Source organism: Leucopleurus acutus (genome assembly GCF_964270905.1).
Source record: "Leucopleurus acutus genome assembly, chromosome: 16".
Classification (NCBI taxonomy): domain Eukaryota; kingdom Metazoa; phylum Chordata; class Mammalia; order Artiodactyla; family Delphinidae; genus Leucopleurus; species Leucopleurus acutus.
In genome coordinates, this window is record NC_139158.1 from 20,486,493 (window position 1) to 20,499,378 (window position 12,886).

The 12,886-nt window shown below is 40.7% G+C and overlaps 1 protein-coding gene across 1 annotated transcript in view; it reads left to right on the forward strand.

Moving 5' to 3' along the window:
- Positions 1–12,886, forward strand: part of COG7 (component of oligomeric golgi complex 7) — an 81,675-nt gene that overhangs the window by 25,748 nt on the left and 43,041 nt on the right. The window contains exons 7-9 of the mRNA XM_082856872.1: positions 3,796–3,994; positions 10,137–10,264; positions 11,197–11,351. Of these exons, the coding sequence (XP_082712998.1) occupies positions 3,796–3,994; positions 10,137–10,264; positions 11,197–11,351 (482 nt within the window). The remainder of the gene's footprint in view (positions 1–3,795; positions 3,995–10,136; positions 10,265–11,196; positions 11,352–12,886) is intronic.

Below are 12,886 nucleotides of genomic sequence, written 5' to 3' on the forward strand. Positions count from 1 at the left end.
GAGTCCACCTGCCGATCCAGGGGACACGGGTTCGTGCCCTGGTCCGGGAAGATCACACATGCCATGGAGCGGCTAGGCCCGTGAGCCATGGCCACTGAACCTGCGTGTCTGGAGCCTGTGCTCCACAACGGGAAAGGCCACAACAGTGAGAGGCCCGCGTACTGCAAAAAAAAAATAATAATAATTAATTTATTTTTGGCTGCCTTGGGTCTTCATTGCTGTGCACAGTGAGCGGGGGCTACTTTTCGTTGGCAGTGTGCGGGCTTCTCACCACGGTGGTTTCTCTTGTTGCAGAGCATGGGCTCTAGGCGTACGGGCTTCAGTAGTTGTGGCACATGGGCTTCAGTAGTTGTGGGTCATGGGCTCTAGAGTGCAGGCCCAGTAGTTGTGGCACTCGGGCTTAGTTGCTCCGTGGCATGTGGGATCTTCCCATACTGGGGCTCGAACCAGTGTCCCCTTCATTGGCAGGCGGATTCTTAACCACTGAGCCACCAGGGAAGCCCTATAGTTTACTCTTAACATTTAGGTCTGATTAATTTTGAGTTAATTTTTGTATATGGTATCAGGTAAGGATCCAACTTTTTTTTTGCACATAGTATCCAGTTTTCTGAGCACCATTTGTTGAAAAGAGTGTCCTTTTCCCATTGAATGATTTTGGCACTCATGTTGAAAATCATTTGACCATGTATGTGTGTTTCTGGGCTCTCTATTCCATTGGGCTATATGTCTATCCTTATGCAAGTACCACACTGTTTTGACTATTATAGCTTTATAGTAAGTTTCTTTTTTGCGATACGTGGGCCTCTCACTCTTGTGGCTTCTCCCATTGCGCAGCACAGGCTCTGGACGTGCAGACTCAGTGGCCATGGCTCACGGGCCTAGCCGCTCTGCAGCATGTGGGATCTTCCTGGACCGGGGCACAAACCCGTGTCCCCTGCATTGGCAGGCGGACTCTCAACCACTGCGCCACCAGGGAAGCCCTGTAGTAAGTTTTGAAATTAGGAAGTGTGAGATAGCCAATGATCCTCTTTTTCAATATTGTTTTTGCTATTTGGGGTTCCCTCAAATTCCATATGAATTTTAGGATGGGTTTTCCTGTTTCTCCAGAAAACACCTTTGGGATTTTGATGGAGATTGCATTCAATATGTAGATGGCTTTGGGTAGTATTATCATGTTAACAATATTAAGTCTTCCAGTACATGAACATGGGAAGTCTTTCCATTTTTTGTGTGTATTCTTTAATTTCTCTCAGCAGTGTTTTGTCATTTTCAGTGTACAAGTCTTTTAGTTCCTTCATTACATTTATTTCTAAATACTTTATTCTTTTTGATGCTATTGTAAATGGAATAATTTTCTTAATTTCCTTTTCAGATTGTTAGAATAGAATTGCTAGTATAGAAATGCAAGTGATTTTTAAAAAATTATTTATTTGGTTGCACTGGGTCTTTTAGTTGTGGCAGGTGGGCTCCTTAGTTGTGGCTTGTGGGCTCCTTAGTTGTGGCATGCAAACTCTTAGTTGCAGCATGCATGTGGGATCTAGTTCCCTGACCAGGGGTCAAAGCCAGGCCCTCTGCATTGGGAGCGCAGAGTCTTAACCACTGCGTCACCAGGGAAGTCCTTGAATGTGAGTGATTTTTGTTTGTTGATTTTCCATCTTCCAACTTTGCTGAATTTGTTTATTACTGCTAACTTTTTTTTTTCAATTTGTTAGGATTTTCTACATATAAGATTACATCATTTGTGAAAAGAGATAATGTTACTTTTTCCTTTCCAATATAGTTGCCTTTTATTACTTTTTCTTGTCCAATTCTTCTGGCTAGAACTTCCAGTATTATGTTGAATAAAGTGGCAAAAGCAGGCACCCTTGCCTTGTTCCTGGTCTTAGGGGAAAAGCTTTCAGTGTTTCACCATTGAATATGATGTTAGCCATGGGTTTTTCTGATATGGCCTTTATCATGTTGAGGAGGTTCCTTTCTATTCTTAGTTTATTGAGTGTTTTTTTTTTCCAATTATGAAAGGGTGTTGAATTTTGTCAGATGCTTTTTCTGCATTAATTGAGATTAATGAGCTTTTTCCCCCTTCATTCTGTTAATATAGTATATTACATTGACTAATTTGATATGTTGAACCATTCATTCTGGAGATCAGTCTCAGTCATGGTGTATAATCCTTTTAATATGCTGCTAAATTCAGTTTACTAGTATTTTGTTGAGTATTTTTGTATGTGTATTTATAAGAGATATTGGTCTATAATTTTCTGTTCTTTTCTTTTGGTATTTGCCTGGCTTTGGTATCAGGTTAATGATGCCCTCATAGAATGAATTAGGAAGTGTTCTGTATTAATTTGCTAGGGCTGCGATAACAAAGTACCATGTAATAGGTGGTTTAAAGAATAGAAATTCGTTCTGGAGGCTAGAAGCCCAAGGTCAAGGTGTTGGCCGGGTTGATTTCTTCTGAGGCTTCTTTCCTTGGCTTGCAGATGGCAGTCTTTTCCCTGTGTCTTTCCTTTATGTGTGCCTGTGTCCTAATCTCCTCTTGTATAAGGACACTGGTCAGATTGGATTAGGGCCCACCCAGATGACCTCATTTTATCTTAATTGCCTCTTTAAAGGCCTTCCATCCAAATATAGTCATATTCTGAGGTACTGGGGGATTTGGACTTCAGTATATGAATTTTTGGGAGACACAATTCAGAATATAACATGCTCCCTCCTCTCCAATTTTTTGGGAAGAGTTTGAGAAGGATTGGTATTAATTCTTTTAATGTTTGGTAGAATTTACCAGTGAAGCCATCTGGGTCTCATTTTTTATTTATTGGGAGGTTTTTGATTACTGATTCAGTCTCCTTACTAGTTATAGGTCTATTCAGATTTTCTGAAGTCACTTTTCGTAAATAATATTTGTAGGAATTTTTTGTCCATTTCATCTAGGTTATCCAGTTTGTTAGCATACAACTGTTCATAGTATTCTCTTATAATCCCTTTTATTTCTATAAAATTGGTAGTAAATGTCCCCACCTTCATACCTGATCTTAATAATTTGAATCTAATCTCTTTTTTTTTTGGTCAGTCTAGGTAAAAGGTTTGCCATTTTGTTAATCTTTTAAAAGAACTAACTTCTGATTTTGTTGATTTTCTTTACTAATTTTCTGTTCTCTATTTCATTTACCTCTGCTCTAATCTTTATTATATCCTTTCTTATACTAGCTTTGGGTTTAGTTCCTTCTTTTTCTAATTCCTAAATGTGTACAGTTAGGTTATTGATTTGAGATATTTCTGCTTTTTTAAGTGGAATGTGTGCATTTACAGCTATAAATTTTCCCCTTTGCACTGCTTTTGCTGTATCCATAAGTTTTGGTTTCCATTTTCCTTCATTTCAAGATATTTTCTAATAAAAATGTGAATTGATTGATTTTATAATTTCTAAACTTACACTTATTTTGGCCTTAGTGTTGCATAAGAACAGTCTTATATCTTGTTTCACATTTGACTAAGTAAATCTGTACTTAATACAGAGGTCCCCAACCCCAGGGTCCACGGCCTGTTAGAAACCGGGCCACACAGCAGGTGAGAGGAGGGCGGGGCCAGCAAAGTAGCCAATTGTCCTGGACAGGATGCAAGTCTTGCTAGTTTACTTGGCTTTCTGAGCATGTTCACATGGGTGCTGAGGAAAGCTTGGGGCTCTTGACTAGACCGCTTTCCGGCTTGGAAGGATTCCTTTGAGCAGTCCAGGAGTCTGCTTCTTTAGAAGGTCTGCTCCAGTGTGCTAACACAGATACCTCTCTTCCCCTGCAGGTTTTCAGGAACCCCTACGAGGTGGTGACTGTGCTGCTGATTCAGACCCTGGGGGCCCTGGTGCCCTCTCTGCCCATCTGCCTCAGCTCCAGTGTGGAGAGGGCAGGGCCCGAGCTGGAGCTCGTCAAGCTGCTGGACTTCTACGACGCCACCGCACACTTCGCCAAGGGATTGGAGATGGCCCTGCTTCCCCATGCAGGTAAACATCCTTCCTCCCAGCTCGCGGGCTTTTTTTTTTTTTTTTTTCTTTCTTTTTTTGCGGTACGCGGGCCTCTCACTGTTGTGGCCTATCCCGTTGCGGGGCACAGGCTCCGGACGTGCAGGCTCAGCGGCCATGACTCACGGGCCCAGCCGCTCCGCGGCATGTGGGATCTTCCTGGACCGGGGCACGAACCCGTGTCCCCTGCATCGGCAGGCGGACTCTCAACCACTGCGCCACCAGGGAAGCCCTCGCGGGCTTGCTTTTACTCGCTCTTTTTGAAGCTTCTGGGGCCTGGGTTTGTTTGCCTTTTCTGGTGACTGATTTTACAGAAATGCAAGGGATCAGTGTTTTTCTTCTTAACAGATATGAAAACCTTTTCCATGAAAACATTGCCATTATGGAAATAATTGTTGCCTAGCTGCAGTGCTGCCTAGGTGCTTTTACACACTCTGGGGAAGTGATAGACACTTCTGCAGGGGCTTAGAATGTAAGAGGCAGGTAGACATTAGTGGCAACGAGTTGGCAGTGAGTTACACTTGGGAGGGTAGTGTCCTCTTCCTTTCAAGGCATCACAGAACCTTGGGTAAGTCAACCTTAAAAGTAAGTTTAAGAGAACAAATGGATTAGAGGAGCTTTTTGATAGGACAACAGCAAGTTTTTAAGGGCAGGGGTGCTGCATTAGGACTAAGGGTGGCTATAAGGAAAATGGGCTTTCCCCAGCTGCCATCTGAGAGCAAAGCACTCCTTCTTCCCATTTAGGGAAACAATGCCTGGTGTGTTGCATTTCCCCAGCTGTTTCCCATCTAGGTTAAAAGCATCATAAACTTTTCAGTCATACAGACTTCATCACGAATGCTGTCAAATCAGGATATCGCTTCAGGAAGGCCTGCTTCTGCCGTTTGGCTGCTGTGTGCCACTGACTTGGTTTATTTAATAGTTATTCTCTTTAATTACCCTTGTGTGTAATTACCTCGTACATTCCTGGGAGTGTGTTTATTGTTCGAGTTCCTGATGACTCATCGGTGTTTTTGGCACACTCACTGGTCAGGCCCTGGTTGTGGGAGAGGCATGGTGGATGTGGCTTTCAAGGGACCTAGATGCTGTGGTCCTAGTGGCTGAAGAGTATGTAGGCTGAGCGTCCTGTGGAGCAGAGTGGAATGAAGGCAGGGCAAGGAGCAGATTGCTTTTCTCCCACTGGTGATGGACATTACTGAAGAAGAGAGAACCCTCTGAAGAATCATGAAAATGCTTTGTTAGTCAGCCATGGAAGTTTAGATTTTTAATGATTCCTACTGAGGTTTTCAAAAAAGTATACTTTTTTTTTTTTTTTTTGCGGTACGCGGGCCTCTCACTGTTGTGGCTTCTCCCATTGCGGAGCACAGGCTCCGGACGCGCAGGGTCAGTGGCCATGGCTCACGGGCCCAGCCGCTCCGCGGCATGTGGGATCTTCCCAGACCGGGGCACGAACCCGTGTCCCCTGCATCGGCAGGCAGACGATTCTCAACCACTGCGCCACCAGGGAAGCCCTAAAAAGTATACGCATTTTTAAAATTAAAAATACTTTGGAAACACACAAAAATAAAAGAGTAAAAATGATCCATAATCTCATGACTCAGAGAAGGCCATGGGAACATTTTATTTCCTCCCAGTAATTCAAATATAATTATACATTTTCATAAATAAATATAAAATATATTCATATATAAGTATATGCATATATAAATATATATGCATATACATATTTTAAAATATTAGCTTAAAAAATTTTATTTATTTAGTTTTGGCGGCTTTGGGTCTTCATTGCTACGCACGGGCTTTCTCTAGTTGTGGCTAGCAGGGGCTACCCTTCGTTGCGGTGTATGAGCTTCTCATTGCAGTGGCTTCTCTTGTTGCATAGCACGGGCTCTAGGCACGCGAGCTTCAATAGTTGTGGCTCGCGGGCTCTAGAACTCAGGTTCAGTAGTTGTGGAGTATGGACTTAGTTGTTCTGCGGCATGTGGGATCTTCCTGGACCAGGGATTGAACCTTTGTTCCCTACATTGGCAGGCAGATTCTTAACCACTGCACCACCAGGGAAGTCCCAAAATATTAGTTTATATGATCTTATATTCTCTTTTTTGCTCAAATTAATATAATGAGCATTTTTTATGTCATTCAGTATTTTCCTAAAACATGGTTTTTAATGACCACTTGATAACTATGGCTTACTTTAATTTTTAAATCTGCTGTTATAAATAAAACTATTATTAACAATCTTACATATTAATTTTGGAGTCCAGCTCTGATTATTCCTTGGGATAAGTTTGAGAATTACAATTGCTAATAAATGAAAAATTTAAAGATGTTTGTCACATTTTTCTCTTTAGAAAGTTTCTACCTGTTTTCACGTCCATCAGTAGTAAATGAGGCTGCTGATTCCCACATGCCCTCACCAGCACTAGGCTCTATCTTTTTTTTCCCTTGCCAGGTTCTTAGACAGTTAATGATATATTATTTTAATTTTCATGTCTTTGATTACTAGCCAGTTTGAAAATTATATTATAAAAAGTTATATTTTTTTTCTTGAATTTCTTATTCTTTTGCTTCTTTTTCTGTTTGAGGGTTTAATCTATTTCTGGTTAATTTATAAGAGCAATTTATTTAAAGCAATATATTATTAAATATATTATAAAAAGCAACAAAGTATTGTTATAAAAATTCATGATATAGCTATTTGTAACACAAAATGAAAGTCTCCTATAATCCCGCTTGCTAGAAATAACCACTGTTAAAAATTTGGTGTATATTCCCTAAATATCCTTATATAGTAAGGATTTTTTTTTCTTATCAAGTATGTTGCAGATATATTTTCTAACTTTCTGGTTTGCCTTTAACACTTTTCCATTTTAATAATTAATAATGTACATAGTATAATTCAAAATATGTAAAAGGTTATGCAAGAGAAAGTCAAAAAGTTAAATAATTTGTTGACTTTATAGTTAATAAGCAATATGTATTCAGTATAGAAAAACCCAGAAAATACAAGGAAGGAAAAAGATCGTGCTCAACCAACTGTCCAGAAACAGTATTTTGGATTATATACACATGCAAATTTTGTATATGAGTGTGTGGGTACTTAAATGTTTTTAATAGAATATTTTATTATCATTATCACCCCCCATTTTATATTGATTCAATATTGTCATCCAAAACACAAGTTTTCCCAGTTCCACAGAAGTCTTTATAGCTGTTTCCCTACCTCGCATTAAAATCCAGTCAGTGTACATACATTGTCTTTGGTTGTCCTGTCTCTTCAATCTCTTTTAATCTAAAAGAGTCATCTCATCTTTTGTCTTTCATGACATTGACGTCTTTGAAGAATACAGGGTAGTTTTCCTGTAGAATGTTCCATATTCTGTAATTATCTAATTGTTTCCTTGTGATTACATTTAGATTAAACATTTTTAGTAAGAATACTACATTGGTGATGATGTGTACTTCCTATGGCATCACATCAGGAGACACATAATGTCCAATTATTGGTGATGGGTTGGATTAATCACTTGGTAGTTGTACCTGCCAGATGACTCCATTGTAAAGTTACCTTTTCCTCTTTGTAATTAATAAGTATCTGTGGTGTGATATTTTGAGCCCATAGGAATATACTGTTACTTAAGAAATATTTACCTAGTGACTTTAGCATCCATTGGTAATCCTTGTCTGAATAAACTTTTGCATTGCTGATTATAAAATGGTAATATTCTAATTCTCTCATTCCTTTTACATGTATTAGCTGGCATTCTTTTTTAAAAAAAAATTTACTTATTTTTTTTTTTTGGCTACGTTGGGTCTTCGTTGCTGCTCACGGGCTTTTTCTAGTTACAGTGAGCGGAGGCTACTCTTCGTTGTGGTGTGTGGGCTTCTCACTGCAGTGGCTTCTCTTGTTGCGGAGCACGGGCTCTAGGAGCACAGACTTCAGTAGTTGTGGCACATGGACTCAGTAGTTGTGGCGCACGGGCTTAGATGCTCCACTGCATGTGGGATCTTCCCAGACCAGGGCTCGAACCTGTGTCCCCTACATTGGCAGGCAGATTCTTAACCACTGCGCTATCAGAGAAGTCCCTTGCTGGCATACTTTTGTGAAGAGGAGATTTTTCTTTCTCTTTGATATCACTATGAACTCATTGGATTCTTTTTTTATTCATTGTATTATGATCCATTATTTTCATTATTCATTTTGATGCTCGAATTATTTCAGATTTGGTCAGTGGTTGCCCCTTCAGGCTGGCTCCTGTATCATTTTGACACGTCCCTATCAGCCTTTGAGTGCTTTATTGTTTTTTGGCACACACTGTTCCAGGAACACTTTGTACTTTCTCTGCCTCAGACCAGGAATCAGCCATATTCTCGAGGAGCTTGGTTTCTTCTAATGGGAAATGGTATTTAGAAACCAAGATCTGGCACCAGGGATGCTTATTGTTGCTGGACTATTATTACTTCCTATGCCCTTTGTGGAGAGAACTAGGAAATGCATAGTTTTTAAAATTACCAGTTTATAATGATACTTCCAAATCAAATGCAACACCAATAGATTTTTACCTCTTGCTGTTCTCAGTTGCATCTTTTCTCCTACAGTGAAAATTCTGGTTCTCATCAGCAGTGTGTGAGTGTGTGTGTGTGTGTGTTTGTGTGCATGTGGTGTGTGTGTGTGTTATATACACATACAGTTATTTTTCATGACCCTATTATGGATAGGTCAAAATGTATTTAGTTTATTTATTCAACTACAAATGGACTAGTTCTAGAGTGCTGGATGCTGAGGATGCTATGCTAAGCAAAACCAGACACAGTTCCTGCTCTCATACAATGTATGTTCCAGTGGGAAATAACCAAATAATCACACTAATGAGTGTATAATTACAAAGTGAGATGAGTACTTTGAAGAATAGCAAAATGGTTCTAGGAGAAAAGCAAAATGGTTTTAAGCAAATAAAGATGATTGAGACTAGCAGACTTGAGTTTAGCGAGTACTGAAGGAAGAATAGGCATTAACCAGATGAAGAGGGATAGGGAAGAACAAGGTCGTTTCAGACAGAAGTAGTGGCAGGTGGCCAGAGGGGAGCTTCTGAGGAGCTGAGGGAAGGCTAGAGGCTAGGGGAATTGTGAAGGAGGCTGAGTCTATAGAAGTAAACATAAAAGTAGCTGGCCTTTATTAAGTGCTTATACATGCTAGACACATACTATTTTGTTTTTTTTGTTTTTTTTTTTTGCGGTACGTGGGCCTCTCACGTTGTGGCCTCTCCCGTTGCGGAGCACAGGCTCCGGACGCCCAGGCTCAGCGGTCGTGGCTCACGGGCCCAGCCGCTCCGTGGTATGTGGGATCTTCCCTGACCGGGGCACGAACCCGTGTCCCCTGCATCGGCAGGCGGACTCTCAACCACTGCGCCACCAGGGAAGCCCGACACATACTATTTTATATAATCTCCAGTTAAGCCTTATAAAATTGATGCCATTATTAATTTCATTTTATAGTTGAGGAAACAGACACTGAAAAGTTAAGTCATATGCACAGAGTCACCTAACTAGAAAGCAGTAGAGCTTCAATAGAAGAGCCTTCACCCTTAACTACTACCACCCTCTTTCACCCCCTGAGGTCAAACGATGCAGAACTTTGTAGGCTATGGAAAAGCTTTTGGATTCCAACTGAAGAGATAATTCTTAGAAGTTGAATTGCTGTGCCATAGAATATGCACATTAAAATTTTTATGTAGTTGAATATAGGAATTTTGGGAATGCCTAGTGTATGGGCTCCAGATGGAAAATGTTCTTTCTGCAGAGCCTTTTCTCTGTAGCAGTTCTTGAACTTGACCCTGAGGAGGGTTATCATTTGAAGAGGTTCTTGACTATGATGGGTTGTAGGATTAAGGGGTTATCTTTAATAGTGCCTTAGGCACATAATGCACAAAGCTCAAATGTATCAGAAGATTTACTGACATGATTGCTTCAGCTTCCATGAATGGTAAAAGCAGATGAACAGAAAGTAGTCATCCCTAAGATGAAATAGGAAAAGTTCCAGTGGAGGTCCTTGCACCTGTTGTTTTTCAGCAATTGATTTCCAATTCTTTGTTCATTATTGCATTTAATTTCTGATTCCCTGAAGATGAGCAAACCCTGGTGAAAGTCGTGGAGCTGGTGGATGCTGTGTATGGTCCGTACAGACCCTACCAGCTGAAGTACGGTGACATGGAAGAGAAGAACCTCCTCCTCCAGATCAGCGCGGTGCCTCTGGTAATGGCATAATACCGGCAGTGGCCATTCGGGAATCATTCTATTTGCCAGACTCCTAGGGTTGGGGGTGGGTGGGATGTGTCAGAGGAGGTGTGAGGTGGCATTAGGAATGCAAAGAGTGGGAACTGGTGTGCAAACACTGGGCTCTCAGTGCTTCCTGGGCTCTTGTAATCCAAATGTAAAATGAGACCACAGATATGCTACCAGTTTTTTATTTAAAATCCTCTAGCAAAACTTAGAGGCTTAAATCTTCTTGAGAGTAAGTTGATTATCCCCCTGATTCAGTCATTATCACACAGTCTTTTGTTTAAGGCAGCATATGCAAATGGACACAGGAGCTGAGTATTCATGGACAGTACTCTAGGGCCAGGTTCACCAGGTGGGCACCAGAGGGGAATTTCCATTGTAAATGTTAAGGTTGCCTAGCATGATGTGAGTTGACATTTAAGAATAGATCTTACAGTAGTTAAAACCTGCCGCCTCCCGCTGCTTTTCCGTTTTCTAAGGACGTACCTAGAAAGTCTGTTCCACTCAGTTATGTTCTTGCCCCTGAAGGAAGCATTTTCCTTTCAATGCATTCTTTTAGAGCGTGTGATATGGAGAATTCAAATCCTAGCTTGAGAGCCAGAGGGAGAGATGCCATCTTAAATGACAGAAAAAGAGGAAAGAGATGAAAAATGTAAAGATGAGTATAAGGATTTGATCATGCTTTTTAGCCAGGGGTTTATTTCTGTGATCTCACTGACCACTTAGACTGTTCTTCCCTAGGTCGGGCTCTTAAAGAGCTGTCACAGTTTGGGACTGCATTTCTGTTGCACCTATTAAGTGATTTACCATGAATGAGGAGGTTTGGAGCTCTCCCCATCTTCATGTTGTCTATTCGTTTGTTCTTCAGTCTGAGGCAGCTTTTTTTATCTCTGTTTGCTGACCAGGAGCGTGGGGAAGTCATTGACTGTGTGCAGGAGCTGAGCCACTCTGTGAACAAGCTCTTTGGCCTTGCTTCTGCAGCCATTGACAGATGCATCACATTTACGAACGGCCTGGGGACCTGTGGCCTGCTGACAGCCCTGAAATCCCTCTTTGCCAAGTAAGGCTGGGGGGAGTGGGGTCAGGGCCAGCCTGATTGGAGAATGATGTCTCTCCCAATTAAAAATGTGTGTGTCCTGTATTCCTGCCATGAACCCGGGAGAGGCACTTGCACCTGAGCCCAAGGGGGTGTTCTTAAGGATGTTAAGAACACTGTGGCACGTTTGTAATGGTGGAGCATCTGAAGCAACGTGAATGTCCATCCATTTGGAAATGGCCAAATAAGATACGGTATATTCATATGAGGGGAGTTCCCTATGTGGCAGTTAAGGTGTTAATTAGATCTACACATAACAACATGGATAGAGCTCAAAACATACTGCTGAGTCAATAAAAGGTTGCAGAATACTATATAGAGTCTCATACAGTGTGTGAAAAGAATATACAAAAAATAGAGTATATTTTCTGTAGCAGGGTTCGGCAAATTTTTTCTGCCAAGGGCCGGATGGTATGTATTTTAGGCTTTGAGGGCCTTACAGCCAACAGAGACTTTTGTAGTGCACTGCCCTAGTAGTAGAAAAGCAGCCAGAGACAACACATACATGAGTGGATGTGGCTCTGTTCCACTAAAACTTTATTTACAGAAAACCAGGAGTGCCAATTCCTGTTCTAGATCTTTTTTTGTCACTTTAAAATGCATTATATATTCCTATAGCATAGAGGTCAGCAAACTGTAGCTCATGAGCCAAGTCTGTTTTTGTACAAGTTTTTGTGAAAGCTATATTGGAACGCCACCATGCCCATTCACTTAACTATGGCCTGTAAATCCTCACTATAAAGTTAGAGTTGAGTAGTTAGGACAGAGACCTTGTGACTCTCAAAGCCTAAAATACCTGGACCTTAACAGAAAAAGTTTGCTGAGCCCTGATGTGGAAGGTTAGGCAACAAACTCAAAACACTGGTTGTCTTTGGGGAGATGGGGAGGGACTAAGGTGGTGGTCATAGGGGATTTAGCTTTATTTGTTATTTTCTGATTTTTTAAAAAATTAAAAATATAAATTAATTTATATTTAAAATGTAATTAAAAATATGAAATAAAAAATATATAAAATCATGCTAAGTGAAAGAAGCCAGTTACAAAAGACCACACGTTATATGATTCCATCTATATGAAATGTCCAGAACAGGCAAATCTGTAGAGACAGAAAATAGATGAGTGGCTGCCTAGGGCTGGGGAGAGGGGAGTATTTGGAGGAGATGAGGGATGACTGCTAAAAGTTATGGGGTTTCTTTTCGGGATGATGAAAATTGTTCCTAAGTTGATTGTGGTGATGGTTGCACAACTGGTTTTTGTGACTACCCTAAAAACCTTTGAATTGTGTGGTATGTGAATTAAATCGCAATAGAGCTGTTAAAAGAAAGAAGGAAGGGGAAACCAAAGTTAAGTTTACTTAGAAAAAAGAAAAAGAAATCAATATAAGGCTGGATTCTCTGACCTGTGTAATTGAGATGTAAGGGCCCTCAGGAGGTTAGATGCTTTAGTCTCTAGCTTATAGACAAATACATTCTTAGGCTCTCCAAGAAATCTTGTTCTAG